Source organism: Meleagris gallopavo, chromosome 10 (genome assembly GCF_000146605.3).
Source record: "Meleagris gallopavo isolate NT-WF06-2002-E0010 breed Aviagen turkey brand Nicholas breeding stock chromosome 10, Turkey_5.1, whole genome shotgun sequence".
In the NCBI taxonomy this organism is placed as follows: domain Eukaryota; kingdom Metazoa; phylum Chordata; class Aves; order Galliformes; family Phasianidae; genus Meleagris; species Meleagris gallopavo.
Window position 1 is genome coordinate 26,600,502 of NC_015020.2, and position 18,929 is coordinate 26,619,430.

General features: G+C 43.9%; 2 protein-coding genes across 10 annotated transcripts; one reads left to right on the forward strand and one right to left on the reverse strand.

Moving 5' to 3' along the window:
* The first annotated feature begins 198 nt into the window (after positions 1–198).
* Positions 199–7,069, forward strand: LOC104912473 (armadillo-like helical domain containing protein 1). Of its 3 annotated transcripts, none has more exons than XM_019618816.2 (5): positions 199–387; positions 1,675–1,805; positions 2,513–2,590; positions 3,188–3,296; positions 6,655–7,069. In XM_019618816.2, exons 1-5 carry the CDS (start codon positions 345–347, stop codon positions 6,690–6,692), a joined length of 399 nt encoding a protein of 132 aa, XP_019474361.1. In that variant the 5' UTR covers positions 199–344; the 3' UTR covers positions 6,693–7,069. The 3 variants fall into 3 exon arrangements, with proteins under 3 accessions (XP_019474361.1, XP_019474362.1, XP_019474360.1); XM_019618817.1 differs by lacking the exon at positions 6,655–7,069 and adding an exon at positions 6,329–6,588; XM_019618815.2 differs by lacking the exon at positions 6,655–7,069 and adding an exon at positions 3,598–3,863.
* KIF2C (kinesin family member 2C) lies at positions 3,955–18,923 on the reverse strand. Of its 7 annotated transcripts, none has more exons than XM_019618809.2 (22): positions 18,837–18,923; positions 18,649–18,743; positions 17,720–17,824; positions 17,450–17,498; positions 15,775–15,816; positions 14,680–14,799; positions 13,782–13,958; positions 13,460–13,560; positions 13,236–13,331; positions 12,005–12,059; positions 11,756–11,918; positions 11,402–11,492; positions 10,865–10,928; positions 10,009–10,100; positions 9,665–9,807; positions 8,153–8,357; positions 7,587–7,697; positions 7,087–7,154; positions 5,595–5,688; positions 5,400–5,516; positions 4,907–5,033; positions 3,955–4,644 (listed from the first exon to the last, which is right to left on the reverse strand). In XM_019618809.2, the coding sequence occupies exons 1-22, from the start codon at positions 18,898–18,900 to the stop codon at positions 4,565–4,567; spliced, it is 2,259 nt and encodes a 752-aa protein (XP_019474354.1). In that variant the 5' UTR covers positions 18,901–18,923; the 3' UTR covers positions 3,955–4,564. The 7 variants fall into 7 exon arrangements, with proteins under 7 accessions (XP_019474354.1, XP_019474356.1, XP_019474353.1 ...); XM_019618811.2 differs by having other exon boundaries at positions 13,842–13,958; positions 15,775–15,822; XM_019618808.2 differs by having other exon boundaries at positions 15,775–15,822.
* Positions 18,924–18,929: the final 6 nt, after the last annotated feature.

The window sequence follows — 18,929 nt, forward strand, 5'->3', positions numbered from 1 at the left end:
GTGGTTAATAATAGAGCGAAGCCGGGAGCGGTGTTAGGCGCTCACGTCTCTCAACGATGGCGCTTACAGCCGCCCTTGTTCCCCAGCCGCCCAGCTGCTGCACGCCCTTGCGGCCCGCCGCGCCCCGCCCGCCCTGCTGCCCGGCCTGGTGGCCCTGCTGACCCCGCCCGGGAGCAAAGCTCGTGCCGAAGGTAAAGCCGCGCTCCGGCAGGCTGCAGCGACCCGCGCAGTGTGCGCTGTGCCTGTGGCACCGTACGGCCTCGCGTCTTACAAATGTGTCAAAGCATCGTTCTCGCGTTCCTCGTATTCCTCCTGCAGACCCAACGCTGCACCCGAGGGAGCCGATGCCGGCCCACGTTCAGCAGGCAGCTGCTGCTAAAGCCGTGGGTAAGGAAACCTGGAGTAAAACCCACGGGAGCATGCGGGGGTGGGGAGGCAGAGAAACATCTTCCTTTGAGTTGGAAGCATATAGCGGGATCAAATGCACCCTCAGCAGAATCTGATGACACCAGGCTGAGTGGTGCAGTTGACACAATAGAAGGGAGGGAAGTCACCCAGAGGGAGCTGGACAGACTCGAACAGCGGGCACGTGAGAGCCTGATGAGGTTCAGCAATGCCAGGTGCAGGGTGTTGTACTTGGGTCGGGGCAATCCCATATACACGTGCAGACTCCTTGAGAGCAGCCCTGCAGAGAAGGGCTTGGGGGTCCTGCTGGACAGGAAGCAGGACATGAGCCAGCACTGCGCTCCTGCATCCTGGAAGGCCAGCTGTACCCTGGGCTGCATCAACAGCGGTGGCAGCAGGAAGAAGGAGGGGACCATCCCCCTCTGCTCTGCCCTTGTGAGGCCCCATCTGGAGCACCAGGCCTGGGGCCCCCAGCACAGGAGGGATGTGGAGCTGTTGGAGTGGGTCTAGAGGAGGCCACAAAGATGGAGCACCTCTTTTAAGAAGAAAGGTTGAGGGAGCTGGGCTTGTTTACCCTGGAGGCTCCAGGGACACCTAATCACAGCCTTCCACTGCTTGAAGGGAGCTTACAAGTAGGAGGAGGACCAACTTTTTACACAGTGTGATAGTGATAGAACAAGGAGGAATGGCTTTAAGCTAAAAGAGAGGGGATTTAGGTAAGATTTTAAGAAAAAAAATTAATTGGAGGCAGTGAGTCTCTGGCACAGAGCACAGAGACCTCAGCCACCCAATGGAAGAATGAGTACCTGTGATTGACCACAGAATCCTTACATTTGGCTGCTTGTGCTAAAGTTTGTGCATTTATTATGAATTTCCTGCAGCGTCCACAAGATAGTGCTATGAGAACATTTCTAAAAAGCAGATGAGTTTAGTGGAACAGGGACATAGTCTCAAAAGCAATGATATTGGTAGTGGTTCCACTTGGAGCCCTGGGTTCCTCACATTCATGCAGGAAGCTTTCTAGAATTTATAATGCACCAGGAAGCTCCTACCAATAATTAAATAACTGTTTCTCAGCCAAAAACAAACAAACAAACCAACCACTAAGTGATTGACAATCCATAGTCAGTCAAATGTTTGAGATTCTGTCTTTTGTCCGTTGATGCCTCCATGGGGATCACACCAGATCTGTACCAAGAGGGCTAGGCTCAATTTATTATGTGCCCCTTCCCCTGCACAGGATAGAAGTTGATGGCCTGTCTTATTGCAGCATATTAGCCAAGGAGTCAGCAGAAGTGGCTGAAGAGCTGATCCAGCTAAAAGTGGTGCATGGCCTGATGGTTGCGGTGGGGAACCTGGATTATCCACTCAGCCAGAGAAATGCCAGCATCTCCCTGGAGGTGAGTGTGATGGTATACAATGGATGACATCATAGCATGCGGTCTCTTTCCAGAACGCTTGAACAGAAATGCTCCATGCACTGTTTTAGTGAGGTTTTTGTTTCTGAGCACAGCAGACAGACTTCACAAAGGCAGGAGTGGCTCTTCATTCTGGAAATAGCTGTACTACTTGTTCTGTTTGCCTTCCTCCTGCCAGCCACCACAAAGAGGGTACTGGGAAGCCAATGTTCACCCTCACACACCTGTTCTACTCCGCAGCTTGCCCTGGGGGCTGGCACAGACAGAGTTGAGTGGTTAACCAAGGTAGTTTCCCTGAATCTAGACACTAGTACAGAATTATAAGCAGGTTACTTTGTCCTGCTGGTGCTGCCTAAAGAGCTCTGGCTGCCTCAGCACAGATCTGTGATGACTAAGAAGAGGAAGGACCATACTGTGAGCAGTGGGAAAGGCACAGAATGAGGGATGGCTGAGAATCAGGCTACTCAGAGTGACCTATCTGGTAAAGCAGAGGATCGGTATACTGTCCACTTGATAAGACAGACAGCACCCTTCCTCCTCTTATCAGTGAGCTGGCAATGGGGGACAGCAGAGTGGAATAAGGTAGAGCTTAGAGCAAGGACCAACAAGTTCTGTAGATAAAGTTCTACCTCCATACACATGCATGCACACCCCTTATCCCCATACACTCACTCTCTGTTCTGTTGCAGTATTTTGTCCGCACATACCCCTTTGTGGAGGAGCATGTAAGGAAGGCAGTAGGACACATGCTGTTCCAGCTCTTTAAGGTAAGCATGCCTCCCTAACAGAGTTTATCAGTTGCACTAGAAGAACTTGATCTGTTTTGCAGAGGTGTAGGGACTGTACTCCTCTTAGAGAAAAAATCCTGTCTTGAGTAAGAGCCCAGAAATGAACCAAGCCCCCTTTGGAGTTTTCGCCTTCAGGCCGTGCTCAAAAAGATCATTTCTCTGGTTCAAACCCTGAAGAGTGCAAGGATGGATCTCAGACACCTGCTACTTCTGCAACAGCAGGATCTCTGTCAGAATGTGACAAGAGGTGACTCAAGTTCCTGCAAAGCCAGGACCCTCCTGCCTCTAGCTCCTAGAGTGGTGATACAGAGCACTAAGCCATATTGGGTCCAAAGAAGGGCAGAGACAGCACTTTTTTCATTACATCCAGATCCCTCTTGTTTTACCACAAGCTACCTCTGTTCAAAACTAGACATAGCCAGGAGTAGTAACACCAGAAACAGCAGGACTAAGGGACTTGTGCTTTAATTTAAGCTCAGTAGGGCCCAACAGCCCTTTCGCACTCACTGTGCTGCTGTCTTAGTATCCTGCACCAGGTACTGCAAGATAACCTAATTCTATTGCTGCCTCTTCCAGGACTGTCCTGAGACCTGGTACACAAAAATAGATCCAGTCCAGGCTGAAGAACTGGTCTCCAATCTAGTGGACAGCTCCAAAGACATGACAAAGATGCAATCTGCAGAAGGTAGGCATAGAACTGGACTCAGTCACTTAAGAGTCCCAGTTGTTTTGGACTAGTATCTCCCACAAAATTAAAGGGAATAGTCTGTGGTAGAAGGCAGCCCAGGAGACCAGGGCTGGGGTCTAGGGCAAGAGTGAGTAATGATAGATTGGTCTTTGTGTGCTCTGGTATTTGTATGTCTACACACTGGAACTGGAGTTCATGGGATAATTTTGTCCTTCTGGAGATAATCCCTACAGGGAATTGAACAAATAAGAGGCACCCACCAGCATCACCTATCTCCTATTTGTTTGTCCTCCTCCAGAGAATAAGCTGTGTGGGGCTATCTGGACCAGGCCACACACAAAGGTCATGGATCCCAACTTGCTACAGCTGAGCCAGTAGCAGCTTTACTCTTCTGCTCTCAACTACAGGTTCTGATAGACTGCTGAACATGGCTTTTTATGCAGCATGTTGACTAGTACATGAATTAACATTCTGGGCCACTGCTGAAGCCCTACTAAACTACTTAGGTGGGAGGGAGTGACAGAGTCTTACCTGCCTTCTGCTAAAAAGAGCTGATTCACTCACTGAAACGTATTAATCTTTACAGAAGTAGGAGGCGGCGTGTTTAGAGTGTCCCTTTTTCCCCCTTGCTTGGGAAGTTCTACACCACAAGATCTCAATTAAAAGAGAACATTTATTTTAAATTATTTTTATGCAAACATTACAAGTGTAAAGACTTCAAAAATAAATCTACTCCAAGAAGTCAGGGTATCTCTACAGCACTAGACAGTCTTCAGGGACTGTTAAGACTTTAGCAAAAACCAGCAAGAAATATGTTTTAAAGTTGAAGTTAATTAAATACAGGAACATTTATTTAATTGAAAAAACTTTGTAAAATACTGTGTTTTTTTTTTTTAAAAACAATTACATATAGTCCATTTTCTTCCTAGAAAAGTTTTGCAGTGTTTTCAAGCACATCTGGAATCAAAAATTACATGTACATTAGAAAGTTATGTGTATCTACTTCTCTAATAGAAGTCCATTGTCATTAATAAAGGACCAGATATGAAACATCTAGCAGACTCTTAGCCCTCCTCCCCCCAGGCCTTGAAGGGGAGGTTTCTAGCAGAGTCTCTACAGAGTACCCTGGTACAAGACATGAAGAGAGATAGGCTGCAATGTGTTCTTCTCTCAGGCACCCTACTGCATTTAATAGTAGTTACACAAACCACTGACAAATGTTCAAGACATACAGAAGATTGCTTGCAAACCAGGTTTTGCTGTATTTACTGATGCCTCTGCTTTCTTATCTTCTTGCTGGCTTGCTCCTCTAGTTGCATGGCTACTTCCAGAGCATCCAGTGTTTCTGTGAAGGAAGAGAGGGTTATTGATCTGAAAACTGAATTCCATGGCCCAACTGTTCCACTTAGCAGTTCAGCTGATGCCCTTTCTACTCTGAAAAATGCAGACAATAGGACTAGTGCAGCCTGGTGATTGTGTAGGAGAGTGAGCAGAGGTATAAGATATGCTGGTGTTACTTCTTAAAAAAAAAAATAAATAAATCAGTGAAAGTGCAGGTTGAAGACACACCTCCTGAGTAGACACTATCTCAAAAAGTATTAACATACCTCTGGCACTAAGAAAGTTTCTTGAGCTCTCTTCTATGAAGTACTTAGCTCTGCTCACAAATATCTCAAGGTCATAGTCTGGTTGTTCTGTGATTCCCAGGAGGTAGTCAAGTTCAGTTGTCATTTTCTGTATTTACAAGAATGAACATAGTAAGAAACTGATTTTCTAGAAATTCGAGTTTCAATGTATCTGGCACACCAAAGCAACCGAGCTGAGCTTCCACAGACAACTTTATCAGTCTATGCTCATTAGCAGCAGATGGAAGTTGCTAGGTGGAAGAGACAGGGACTGGCTGGCCACAAGCACCAGAATTCCCCAGTTTGACCTGTTGGGCAAGAAATCACAGGAGGAAAAAAAAAGACAAAACACAGCAATAAGGGAAATGTAATACCATTTAATTACAACCCATGGCCTACCCAGTAGCACTAGGTTCAGACAAAGCAAGCTGCTGTCAACATGTCAAGGCATCTTGAGCTGGGCTTCCCTCTTTACCTGTCTCAGTTCTCGAAGCTGTTCTACAACCTTCTCCTCCCGTTCACCAATTTGAGTCATAGCTTCACGGAAAGTAAAAAGGTGGGGAGAAAGATCTTCCTCCTCATCCTTGGACAGCTGCAAGAAAACAACTTAAGTAAGAACAGCAAGTTGTTTCCAGCTTTGAGATCTTTTCAGCCCACTGCACATACATACACTGTGTCGAAGACCTGAGCTCATTCCTGTTTCCTCAATCTCCATTTGATTCTGTGTTTCACCACCTCCATTATGAGGACTGAGCTCTTTCACCCTGCAACAAGAATATTTGCCACTTAATATCTTTCAGCAATTTCAGGGCTATAATATCACAAAGCAGCCGCTGTAATTCATCAGTGTTCAGCAAGAAGCATTTGGCTTTATTAAAAGAAATTCCAAACATTATCACACCTGGAGCAAGCTCACATAGAAACAAAGGGCTGTGAGAAAGAAAGATGAAAGATGTTTGTTTCCACATCCAGTCTAGCCATATCAAACTAGGACCTCTCCTGGAGAGAAGTGCTGAAGTACACAATACTAACTGCCAGTAAAGCCTTTCACAGAGACACAGCAGCTTGGTCTGTCACAATCAACTAAGAGGACTTTGTATAGAAAGAAAAGGAGTAAGGTGGTTTCCTTCTCTGCCTCAAAAAAAAAAAAAACTCTCCATGCTAGAATAGGCCTGTAATAAGGACAAAAGTCATGGCTGATGACATGGAGCTAGGAGTAGATGTCAAGCATCAGCTAGGCGCTTCATCCCACTTACTGTCGTCAGCTTCATACTTTCAGTGAGTTTTAGCCTACATATTCCCTTTCCAGTGGCCTGAACTTGCCTTGTGCACCAGCAGTGAAGCCAATGGGAGCAAGCGAAGCACAGTGCAAGTCAGATGCTTCATTTTGTCTTGTGCTTTCAGGTGATCAGGAATGACTGTCCATCAAAAAAAAGCCAAGAGGCCTTTTATGACATAAATGAAAGAAAGCTACCAAGGCTGAAATATGCAAGTTTTGTCTTGTTAACATAGGACAAAAGTCGCAGACTCTGCAGCCACCATACAGAGCCACGCAACACAGCATCAGCAAGGAAATACCACTGATCCTAGTGAAAGAGGGAAGGCTTTAGCTGTTTCTTTAGCTGTTGTGATGAGATTCAAAATACAAACTGCTTTCCCTGCAACCAGAGTCTGCCTATCTTTTTTCACTCATCATTTCACCAGAGAGATGTAAATGCTGCTCTTCACAGGTATTCCAGAGTTCAGCAAGACCCCCAGGGAACTCTAGAGATCTGTTCCTGCAAATGTGTCTTACAGATGCCCAAGACCAACCATGGAGCATTCAAATCCACACTCCCATCATTTGCTACCAAGCACCTGAGTTCTCTAGACTTCATTCAAGTGGTATCATACCCTACTAGCTCATATTAAAGTCCACAGTAAACACCTAGTGTTGTTCTGCATGATCTGTAGGGTTATGTCAGGGAATGTAATACAGCAGCCATATTCTTAGTGCGCACTATGGATGGAGGTCACCATTCAGGGCACTGCCGACAGGGTACACTTTCTACAAAAAACAGGGCAGTTTGAAGTCTAACATGAGATACTCTTCCTTTGAAGACAGACAGACAGTCAAAACATATTCTGCAATAACAGTAGAACCCCAAGTCAGAAAGTCATACCTGTCAGCATATCTCAATGTGTTTAAGGTGTACTCGCATGAACTCATGCCTGGAGAAATCATTGCTATCTGCAAACAGAAAGCCACAGTGAGTTCCACATCTGCCTTTCGCTCAAGCTATTGGCCCTGCAGATCTCATTAGGCAGCTGGGACATGTTAAGGAAAAGGGCCAGAGTTAAGATATGGCCACATCTGTTTTTCTATATGGCTCCTATGGAGCATGCCAGTGGCTGTATCCAGTTTTCCACTGACTTTTTGTGCACCTGTGGTGCTGCACCTTCCCAGGAAGTAAGTGTGCTTTGAGAGCACACTATACACTACTGTAGATCCACTGTATGAAAATGACTTGTGCTGCCTTATTCCTACTGAGACTGGAACACAGTTCACTCAAGATTTAATACTAAAATCCCATCCTTCTAGAAGAGGAGCATGCAGCTATCTGGTCAAATTGCAACACTCGCCAACAGTGAGTGGGTTTAACTGTTTCACAAACATACTTACCATACAGGTCCTTGAGTTTGTTCCTATGAAAGAGTCCCTTAGCACCTGGGTCAACTTGCTTTCACGGAAAGGAGTATGAGATTTGTTCTGGCCTAAAGCTCTGATACATTCCTAAGAAAAGACAAGTCGTGTGAGTGTAGTATCTGCATCTCTTCTTTAAGCAGCTCTGCAAGCTACAGCCACCAGCAGGCTGGAGAAGAATCATCTCTATCGATCTGTACACGCTTCCTAGCCTTTTGAGTACACTCCACATATCTGATTGTCACAAGATACCCAATATCCATCATGTGTAGAAAACAACAGAAACACAAACAAGACAACTTGAATGAAGCTTAAAATGGCTGTGACAGGGTTAGACTTGACGAGACTGTGAACTATACTGATTTCCTAGAAACATACTAAGAGAAAATAAAATACGTATCATTTTCAGGGTTATTAAAATACAAAACTAAGATCCTTTTGCCTGTTCTTTTCCCTTGCACTGGAAAGAAACAGAGTAGATTACCTCAAAGTTAAACAAAATCCTGTGTTGACTAGCACCATTTGCTCTCTGAGCTATAGCTCACCTTTAAAGCCAGCAAGCTTTTATTGATTTCTGCACCTTCCATTCGTGTCTGTCGATCAGCACTAGATGTGTCTGCACCTCTCTCATTTCCTGCCAAATCCACCAAGGAAAATTTGCCAACCAGTTTCCCTCTCTGCCGTAGTATGATTTGGAAGCAGGCATGTGACCGCGAAGAGCTAGCATTTGCAAAAGTCTGCCCAGATGTCCTACAGCAAAGATGCAAACAAGTGTCAGAACTGCATCACTGGAGATTCAAAGGTCCCAACAGCATTAAAGAAGACCTGCAGCCATTTAATTAAGTTCTTTAACCCGCACAGCAGTACCTCAGGTTTGCATGAATTATGGCATCACTTCTGTTATCATGCTGCCCAGCTCAACTCAGCCTACATAAGAATAACTTTCTGACTGCTAATACCTCATACACATTTAGAGCTGGAAGAAATACCTTCAGCCCAGCATTTTCTTGCCACTAAACATTAGCTGTGCTAGCACACTGCAGTCATTGTAAATCCCTTTCTTCAGCCAAGCAGACTTGCTGCTTAGCCTCTGCTGTGCAACTGTTCCTGCCTTTCACTGCTAGGGATTGAGTCTGCCATACCATAAACCTCACTGTGACTTTCACACTACCATTTGTTCCCTAAGAGGGCTGGCAGGCTTGTAGTCCCACCCACATCCCTCTCCCAGGTGAAGAGAGAAGGGGGTTGCCTGAAATACTGTTGAGAGAGGCAGGAGCTTGAAACATTCAACAGTTCCTGGCTGAAACATCATCCAAAAGAGGATGCACAGCAGAGCATTAGTGGAACTTTCAGGATGCACATATCTGTATATGCAATGTAATACAGTAGCCAAGTTCTTCTTGGCCAAGTAATATTTCCATAGTAGGTATATCTTATTAGACAGCTAAGACTTGTTAATACAGAACCTAGCCCCTGATTAAAAGACATACCAGTGCAATGGTAGAGACGCTCCAATCACAGTTTACAGCCAGGCCTGCCAAACTGAGCAGCCAAGACCACAGCAACTCCTCTCAAGGATTCCTTAGAGATCTTCAAATGACATGTAGCCTTTTTGCTGCTATCAGAACAGCTTATCTGGCCTGCAGTTAATCCTAAGTACTTTCGCAACTACAGCTTGATGCCAGCTGCTCTTCCTTGATCTCACACACTTTCAGGGAGCAACTTATGCTCCAGTATACTAGCTGATACTTCTAAAGCGCAGTCTGCCTGCTTCCTAGATGTGACCATAAGGGAAAGGCTGCTCTGATGCAAATATTTCCTCTCTTCTGGAGATGCGTGAAGATGTGGCCACTATGGAAGAAAGACTAAATCCATGCCTGCTAGTCTTTCATTCTGTAATCCCCTTGTTTTCATGCAGAGGTGCAGATCAGTGCCTGTCTGCTACTGGGAACTATAGGCTCCCTGTTTGAAATCCAAACACCAGCTACAAGAATCACTTTTTGCAGACACAGAGGTACAAGACACAAATGCTTTCTTTTTGTTTTAAGGCATCAAACCTGCAAGCACTGCCCATCTCAATCATTCTGATGACATCTTCAGCACAGTTTACTTGTTTTTCTTGCAGACCAACAACCTGAACCTGCTGCTTGCCATCCTCCAGGACTCGAAGCTTTGCCTTCTTATTCAAGAGATCAAACACCTATATTCAGGCAATAAGATTGAGGCAAATTTGAACAAAGACTCCTTGCAGGTAGCCTGTACTGGCTTTACAGAAAGCTGTACAGGAACATCACATTTAACAGAGGCTTAACAGACTACAAAAAAAGTATGTTTAATTCAGCTACGTGTAAAATACACAGCCAGAACCAGGCCAGGATTAAAAGAAAACAAGAAGTCTTACCTTTCCATTATATATTTCAAAGAAAGTCACATAGACTTCCAGGTCCTGACTCCTGTACCTGGGCTGGCTTAGAAGGAAGAAGACATCTTGTGCTGGTGAAGGAAGACAGGAACTTAATTAACTAGTTTAAAACATGTCCTAGTTGCTATTGAACTACTGCTGATTATCACTTGCCATTAAGCAGTGACTAGCAGCTTAATGACAGTCATCCTAAGCAAATTCTAATGAAACAGTTAGTGACATGCTACCATCTGGAAACCAGTTTCAGCAGCACTGTCATCCAGGAACTGAAAACAGGAATATGGATGCTTCTACTGCTAATATTACCTGCAGACAGCAACTCTTGCTGACCTAATAAGATCAGCGTAAGTAAAAACTGCACACACATCCCCCTGACGTGGGGAACATCAGGATCTGTTATTGCTTTGGACAGGCCTGCAAAAGCCAAGTATTTGTTTGAAATGCTTCCTGCAGAGAACCTAGACAGCACTTCCATGCTGCTGGAGATGATATACCAAAACAGTTGACCCTTTGATTGAACTTCAACTGACTTGCTGCACCAACAGTTTTACAATATGCCTTTCTATAAGAAAAGTAGAATAGAGAACAGTTTGCGATACTTTCTAGGCATTACATCAAGGAGGGGCTTATAAGCACCTGCTTCCTGTGAACATTTTGTGTGCTTTTTTTTTATTTTTGCATCTCCTGCTGTAAACAGCCCCGCTTATTAATCAGAACTTAAGTACTCTATGCATCTTTTATCAGAAACATTTTAAGTAATCCTATAAAAACAAAGCATATCTATTTGAGAAAAGCATGCACAAATTTGATTTTCATATCTTAAGAATCAACTTACATGCAAAAGCATATATGCCTTTTGAGGCATTCTGTGCTCTCCCAGAGAAGTCTCCACCCATAGTCTATTAAAAGAAAAGGCCATCAGAAGTAAAGTGCAGCTCAAAAGCAAGGCAGGCAATCCGATTTTAATCCCAAGAACAACTAGGAAGTTATCATGTATACGGTCTGATGTGAATGAGATGATTACAGCAATACAGTTAAGTTATTTGCTGTTTCCCTGTCAGTTTAGAGATGAGATTTAGACCATGCAAAGTGTCAGTTAAATGCCTGTAAGGCTCCAGAGTGCTGGCTATTCCATTAGAGTTCAAAGGAGCTGTTCCTCCAAGAGGAAGAAGACATGGTTTTCTTCACAACTTCAGAAGAAATACTTAAAGCTACAGAAAAGGAGGATTAACAACTAAAACTATTAACAGTTTAATGACAAAACCCTCAAGATCCAAGCTCCTTGTATAATCCTATAACAAAGAACTTCAACATACTTTATCTAAACCTATAAAATCTGATTCTTCGGAGGAAAAAAAAAAAAACAACTTACATGCGTCTTGCCACTGCCCGTCTGACCATATGCAAAACATGTTGCTTTTCCACCCTCAAAGATTGTCTGTACAAGAGGCCTAGCAGTGAACCTGGATATTCAGAAGATAAGAGACTGTTAAGGCAAGCATTTCACATCCTACTTTATCAGTTTTCCTACAGAAGCAAATAAAAGCAAATCCTTAGATAATTTAGCAAGGCCATGCAAAAACTGTGTTAGACATTTTAGTTGTTTGGTTTCCTCCAGAAAGGAATTTTATATTTGTTTCAGGTAGCAGTTTAAGCCAGGCTGTCACCGAGCTGTAGCTCAATGCTTTTTATCTTGAAGGTCATTCCAGTGAAAAGAAAGCATTACCTGTACACCATTTCATTAGAAGCACATTCATCAAATGAAAAGTCAAATCTAAATGTTTGGGTTTCAAGGTATTTTGTTAGGTCCACTTTCTGCTTTGGCTCGTGCACCAGAAGGACACACTTGCTTGGAACAGTAATCACATCACATTCCTTTTTGTTTATTTCTGTTGACAGAAAAGAGACTCAGTTTTAACATGAATAAGCCACATCAAACTGCTGACAGAGCAGCCCTGATCTGGAGCACACTCACCTTGTTTATTCAGAGGGCGCTTCCTAACACACACACAAATTCTATGTTCTTCTATCTAAGAAAAATTAGGAAAACAAGTAATTACATTCCTGTTTCACCTACTTAGAATTACAGAGGAAAAATTTCATGCTTCCTCACATCAACTTTTATATGCACCGATTAATTTCTGAGAGGTGCTAAGGAAGAGTACAACTCATGCAGTAAGGTCAGTCTTGAAGTCCATCAAACACAGAAGGAACACTATGAGCAGTTTGCCTTTGAGTAGCGTACTCAGCATATCATGCAGAAGTGCTCCTATGCTAAAGTATCCCAAACATACTGTAGTGGGATCAATAACATATTCAATTGCTGGCCAGCTGTCCAGCAAGACCTGATATTACTGCTGCAGCCAGGCTCAGGTAAAAACTGTTATTTTAATTTACCTCTGGATGTATTTTAAGATCAGAAGTTCTTCACTGATGTAATAAGTTTATCTACATAGGCAGTACAGCTGCACATTAGTTGAGTCTGGAAAAGTGCCTACCACACTGATGGAAGCAGAAAGTAGAAAATGACAAGTTCATCTTCTGTCACGCAGCAATATTTGGTTTTCAGCTTTGTCAGATGCAGGTACAGAAACCACGCAGTGTTCTACAGTCATCAGCACCTACTTGTTTGGACCTAACGCTGTCATTTCTCACTGACTATAGCAAGGCTTTAGCTAGGCAAAGACTGCTGCTTCTCAAGTATTAAACAACACCACCTCCAAGTTTGCTGAAGATCTCTGCTGAGCTTGCTTTTTGTAATTTGACCTTAACTTCTGCTATCTTACTTTATGACCTAGTTTAAAGTCACTCACTGTACAACTTATATATGATAACAGTATGTTACAGGGTAATAGTCTGTTTTATTTATTCATACCTATATATAAAGTAAATCAAACTACTATGTCTGCCATTTACAAGCTCTAAAAAAAAAAACACACACTGATGTTACACACAAAACATTGCATGATAATCTTCAAAGGGCAATCTCTCTGACATTACCCTATGCAAACTAATGCAAGGCAGCTTATCCTAAATTGGACAGGTTAATGACCTCACATTTACTACCAGGTGCCTCAGGATCACAGTATGCTCAGGATTTCCCAGGAGCTGTGATGCACTAATGTGCTCATATGCTACAACCCTCGATATAAAATAAATAAGCCAAATAATCTGTGCTGCAGTCAGTGGCCTCAATATTTCCTTACTGGGTCAGATAGAGATACTGGCTGGCAGTCTAAAGTTGCTCTGAATTCCCTGATCATCCGTGCAAACTCCCAGTTTGGACAACTGCTGTCAATTTCCTGCATGTAAAAAAAAAAACAAAATCAAAGGTAGTTAGCCCATTATAGCAATATATATAAATACATTTTGGTTTTAACTACCACAGTATGCTGTCCTATAGTATCTCCTTACTGGTATAGTACTACACCTGTGCACGTTTTGTCCTGATTTCAGTAAGTTGAGCTCTCTTTTCTTCTCTCTTGTTTTTCATCTTCTCCATCTCTTTTACGATGTTAGATTTTCTTCGAACTAGATAAAAACAAAAGCATCTCCTTTAGTTAAATTTTCACCCTATGTTTTAAACACATTTTACACCACCCTGTCACTCTAAGGGCGGAATTTCTAAGGAGATACCACTATGATAGAATTACACATTTATCATAAAAATACTTAAGACATCCAGTCTTACTGCCAAAGCCACCTTTTCAAAGTGCTAGTTTAAGAGCATACAAAGTAGCACAGTGACGCACCACTGACTGGTGAATCAGTTCTTAGCCACTGCTCCCTGGTACCCCGCTGCTCCCTGGTACCTGGGCTCTGTGAAGAGCTTATTCTAGCAGAAGGCAGATTATCCTCTGTAATGCCATTTCCATTTGGAAGCACAATTTCTGGAACACAGCGCAGCCTACTAGCCCTGGTTCGGCCAGCTGCAGAAAGAAGCCAGACCAAAGACAATAAGTGGAACCCAAAGATTAAGAACTGTTTGTTATTTGTGAAGTCTTACAGATCTCAGGTATTCCTCTGCTCCAATTCTGGATTGGTTCAGAGAATAAGCTAAAGCTTGCATGCAAATAATTGTTTTTAAATCCAGATTTTATTCAAAGCTACAAATCAATGCCACATCAGCTAGATAGGAAGTTAATATCAAACCTCTTGTTTGAATGTCTTCAGAAAACTTAATTCATGAGGCATATGCACAGCTGTTCATGCAGAAGGTCTGGTCAAGATAGATAACTGCAGTTTCACAGTAATTCAAGCAGGCTCAAGTTCTTGCTTCACTCAACCAGCATATGTAGGACTACTGCCAGTGTAGTCAGAGCCTGTTGTGAGCAGTACCAAGGCACTTTGCTTCCTGCTTGCCCTGTGAATGCTACTCGATGCTGTTAAGCAGGTACCACATTAACCCACAAGACCTGCTGCAGCTGCCTGGTTAAGGAAGTACGCTGTTCTTCAACAACACTGTTTCCCATGTCCTTCAATAATTCCTTCAAGCAGAAGCCCCAAATATTTACACAGCATGGGACCTCCCCCTTGCTTTATATGTGAAGGGCTAGGGGCTGCTCCTATTCCTAGATAGGTAGTTTACTTAAATACATGGAAAGCATATTGCTTCGTATCAGCAATTCTCTAGGTGCTTTCTCCACTCACCAGGAACTGCCAAGTTGTTTCTTATTTGTGTAGAAGTACAGGGATCCACCCCCATCTCATTTTCCTGGAGGTTGTGCTGAGATTCTGTGATGACAGACATCCTAGAACGGCCCCGCACAGCTTTGGAAACAGAAATTCAAGGTCAGCATTGCGTATCAGAGACTCAGGCATTTGAAAATAATTATGTATTCAGATGTGCAGGCTGTGATTAAAAGGACCGTTTCCAAATTTGAAACATTAGCAAAGTCTGCGATAAAGCAATGCTGGAAAGGTAGGTGGGTGAGAAGTGACCACCACAGAAAAACAAATATTTCATTCCAGATTTGCAGCTTCAGTGAATTTCTTTTCAGATATCACTAGGGATTCACTGATATGGCTGTTCCAAATCTTAAGACCTAGGAAGGAGGTAGTTACATCACAGACAAATGGAAAAATCCTCTGAAGCTTCACACCTGCAGGCTACAAACTAACTGATGGTGACAGCAGAATTGCAATCTGGCAGCTGCTTAAAATGAATTTATCCAAGGCTATACCACTATTTTGCTTTTCGGACTTCAGATTGAGTTATCTATATCTAGGAAGGGCAAGCCAAAAATCATTTCTTCCACATCCAAAGATAAAACTGGTCAAGGGCTGGATACACCTATCACAAACCCAAGCCCAATACAGAGAGAGCATGGGGTGCCACAGCGGAGTGGCAGCTTAATGACACTAGTTTCAGCTCTCAGCTCTAAGGACTCTACACAATCACAATATGAAATCTTCACAAAGTGCCTTTTTGAAGCATGTGGCAATGGAGACTACCTAAGGTTTTGTTCTCTCACTGAGAACAAACCACTTGCAGAGCTTCCTAGGGAAAGGATAGGAACATACACCTCAACAGAACATAAAGAAAGCAAATCTGGTATGAAAAATAGAAGTGTGCTATGAAAACCAGAACTAACCTCCAGGAGTCACAAGAATTTATCCAGAATTAATCACTATGATTTCAAAGGAAATTATACTTAATGTGAAATAAATCTCAACTTCAATTCTGGATCAAATTCCTTACAATTGTGCCCATGAAATTCAGTGCTCATGTGTTAAAATTTTTACCTGCAATCTTCTGCTCAGGTGCAGAGACATTAGATGTCACTGCTGCAACTTTAAGAACAAAAAGAATCAGTTTCATTATACTCAGATGGTATGTTATTCCATTTCCTTTTGTCAAACATGCCCAGACCTGATGTCATCACAACTCAGCACTTTTCATAGTGCTCCTAGACAGACACACATGCCAGAGGATTTGCTCCACTTCAGTGGTTTGGATTCAAGTCATTTCTGTACAGAGAATATACAGCATCTTCTAAAATTCTTACTGCTTCACAGAACTTAGACATCATCTGTTTTCAAGTTCATCCTAAAAGCACTGCTTCTCTCATTTCCTTTAATGAGGAGACAGACACCTTCTGATCTTTGATTTGTTTAGTCTAAGGACTGACTCCTGAAGTCAACATTAGCTTCCTAATTGGTGCAGTACACAGTTTGCTATGAGAATTGCTTCCTGACACTCACGTTGTGCAACTATAATATAGATAATATTTGATGACTGATAAATGGCTTCCCTCCAGCACTCTGAGCAGGTCATCAGGGACAAGACTGTGCCAGAAGCAAAGGCAACACACACTTCAAATTTGTAATTAGATTTTATACATCAGGAAAGCAGCAACCTCTGTGAGGACATTCCCTCCCCACCCCCCATCAGTCAATGTCTGAATTAAAACATCTTTATTTTTCCAGCTGGCTGTCCATTAACTGATTTGTCTAGAGATCATCACTACTTTACCACATCATTTTTCCTGCCAATTCACAAGATCTATGGAGAATTCTCTGCATTTGAGAAAGATCAGCATGCTCTAGTACAGAACAACTTTTGACATATTGAGTTTCTTGGACTACTCCTCTCTCTCAGGTACAAGGGGATTTGTACTGCTGATTTCCAATATTAATTTCCCTTCTCTTGCATTGTATACAGCAAGAAGGCCAGACAAATGCAGCCATTCACAATTCATAGAAAAGCAAAAGTTTTGGCCAGCTATGACATTAATCTGCAGTCAGCTGACATCAGCATCACTCAACTGTATTATAAATAGACCTGTAACACTGTCACTTGCAACTCAAGAACAACAGCTATCTAAAAGATGAAAACACATGAATCTCCTAACTCCCACACCTCAAGAAAACAATTCCTTAAAAGCCCTGCACTTTTACTTTTTCTCATCTGTCTTTGCTCAGAACACTGTACAGACAAAAATCACCGAGCTAAGGCACACCAGCTAGCACTTCAGCTGCCTAGTCTGAATTGTCTCCAGGAACAGTTGCTGCCCACGGGGACCATTTGAAGAGGAGATGCCATTTGATGCTGCTATTTCTTTCTTGCACTTTCTGTTGTCATTTTGACACTTTTTTGGCATAATAACTGTCGCTTAACTTCTCCCGTTTGCAAAGCTACATCCAAAACTTTAAACCTCACAGCAGCAGGAACTTCCTAGCAACATTTAAAGCCATGTCAAAGAATAACTACAACAGCGCTGCAGAAAAGGGCAACATAACGAAAAATCCCAGCTCACAGGAACAGGAGAGCAATTGGCTGGCAAAGGTTCTGCACTCAGGAGCGTGAAGCGTTGGTACAAACTGGTATGCTGTCTTTAGCACTGCCTAAAATGGAATACCATGGCCACAATGGAAGACCACTGTTTCACAGGGATGTAACTGAACAACATTTTCTCACCTTCCCGTGGAGCAGGGATTTTTGAAAGAGTTGATCTACGCTTCTGTTTCTGGAAAACAATGAGAGCTATTAATAATAAGAATAAGCCATGAACACAAAGGACAGCACTACAGAACAGCATTAACGCAGCAAGGATTTCTGATTAAAGTCTGCGAGACAGAACACAAAGTCAGATGTCTCCAACTTGTAAGACCAACAGCATTATTTATAACAAGACCTGGTTTTAAGTGTGCCGCGGTCACATTACTGCGGGGAGACTAAAGCACTTACCTGCACCGTTACATTCTCTTGCAAAGGAAGGTTCTCTTTCACTTCTGCAGTGGGTAGTTCTTCTGCTAACTCAGGATTTAATGTTATCACATCATCAATCTCAATCTGCAAGAGCAAAGAGAAGATCTGACATTTTCTTTTTTTAATGTTGACTTTCAGGACAGGCAAATAAACCTGAACCAAACACTAAAATTGCCCTTAAGGGCAAGACAACAGTTAAAATTCTATTTGAGTAGCCTACATCCAGGCGTGCTAGAATAAACACGCTAGTTATGCCATTTACCCTCATCTGCCAAACACCACGCAGCTCTGCAGGTGCCATAGAAGAGCTCTGCGAGCACAAAAGATAGGCAAAGCACATCAAGTGCTTTTAATCTCTTACGGCTAATCTTAGTAAATCTCAGTGACTTCTGTGCTAGCAGAGCATTAAGAGGTGACTGTGACTGCGCTTACTGAAATAAACTTCAAAGAGCTACTTAGACCCGGGGAAAGGAAGGGTTCAGCATTTAATCCACAAGCCAACGCACCTGCATTCTCATTGACAGCCACAAGTGAGTCCATGCAGGTCCAGCTGCGCCTCCCGCCCGCCCCACCCAGCAAAGTCACAGTCCGCCAGCCCGCACAGATCCCGCCCGTCCCATCACAATGCGCAGCATTCCACAGCGACCGGGGCAGCGCCGAGGGTCCCGGCCCTCTCGTTTCAGTCGCTCCACGCCCGAAGGGCTCTCGTGCAAAAACAGCAGCGCTTTCACAGCCGCCGGCACGGAACGCAACCAGCTGAGCAGCAGCGCGCGGGGAGCAGCGCACCGCGGCGTGCAGGATGCCCTGCAGGCAGGCCGTGCCCAGCAGCCGCCCGGCGACGCGGGGCCGAGAGCAGCGCCGCGTGCTGCAAACCCGCGGACAACGCCAGCAGGAGCGCCAGCCCTCACCTCCTTGCCCTTGACGACGCCCGCCTCGCACCACTCCACCGACACGGAGCGCTGCTGCGCGTCCACCGCCTTCACCGTCGCTTTGTGGATCAGACCTGAAAGGAGGAAAGTCGGAAGGAGCTGCGAACGCCGCCGCCCGACCCCGCGGCAAAGACCCCGCCGCCCCGAAGCCTCGCCCTGCTGCTCACCGTTGCTGCGCTGGACGTTGACGACGCGCCCGGGACAAACGTGGCGGTAAAGCCGCGGATCCATGGCGCGGCGCTCCGTCCCAGCAGCGGCAC

Bases quoted from the DNA above. Each gene is read 5' to 3' on its own strand.
- LOC104912473 (XM_019618815.2), top strand. From the start codon at position 345: ATGCCGGCCCACGTTCAGCAGGCAGCTGCTGCTAAAGCCGTGG. The intron at 1,806-2,512 runs GTGAGTGTGATG...GTTCTGTTGCAG, and splicing joins ATGCCAGCATCTCCCTGGAG to TATTTTGTCCGCACATACCC. The intron at 2,591-3,187 runs GTAAGCATGCCT...TGCCTCTTCCAG, and splicing joins TGCTGTTCCAGCTCTTTAAG to GACTGTCCTGAGACCTGGTA.
- KIF2C (XM_019618808.2), bottom strand. From the start codon at position 18,900: ATGGATCCGCGGCTTTACCGCCACGTTTGTCCCGGGCGCGTCGTCAAC. The intron at 10,101-10,864 runs GTAAGTTGATTC...TTCCTTCACCAG, and splicing joins AGGCATATATGCTTTTGCAT to CACAAGATGTCTTCTTCCTT. The intron at 8,358-9,664 runs GTTTGATGCCTT...TCTTTGCTGTAG, and splicing joins GAGATGGGCAGTGCTTGCAG to GACATCTGGGCAGACTTTTG.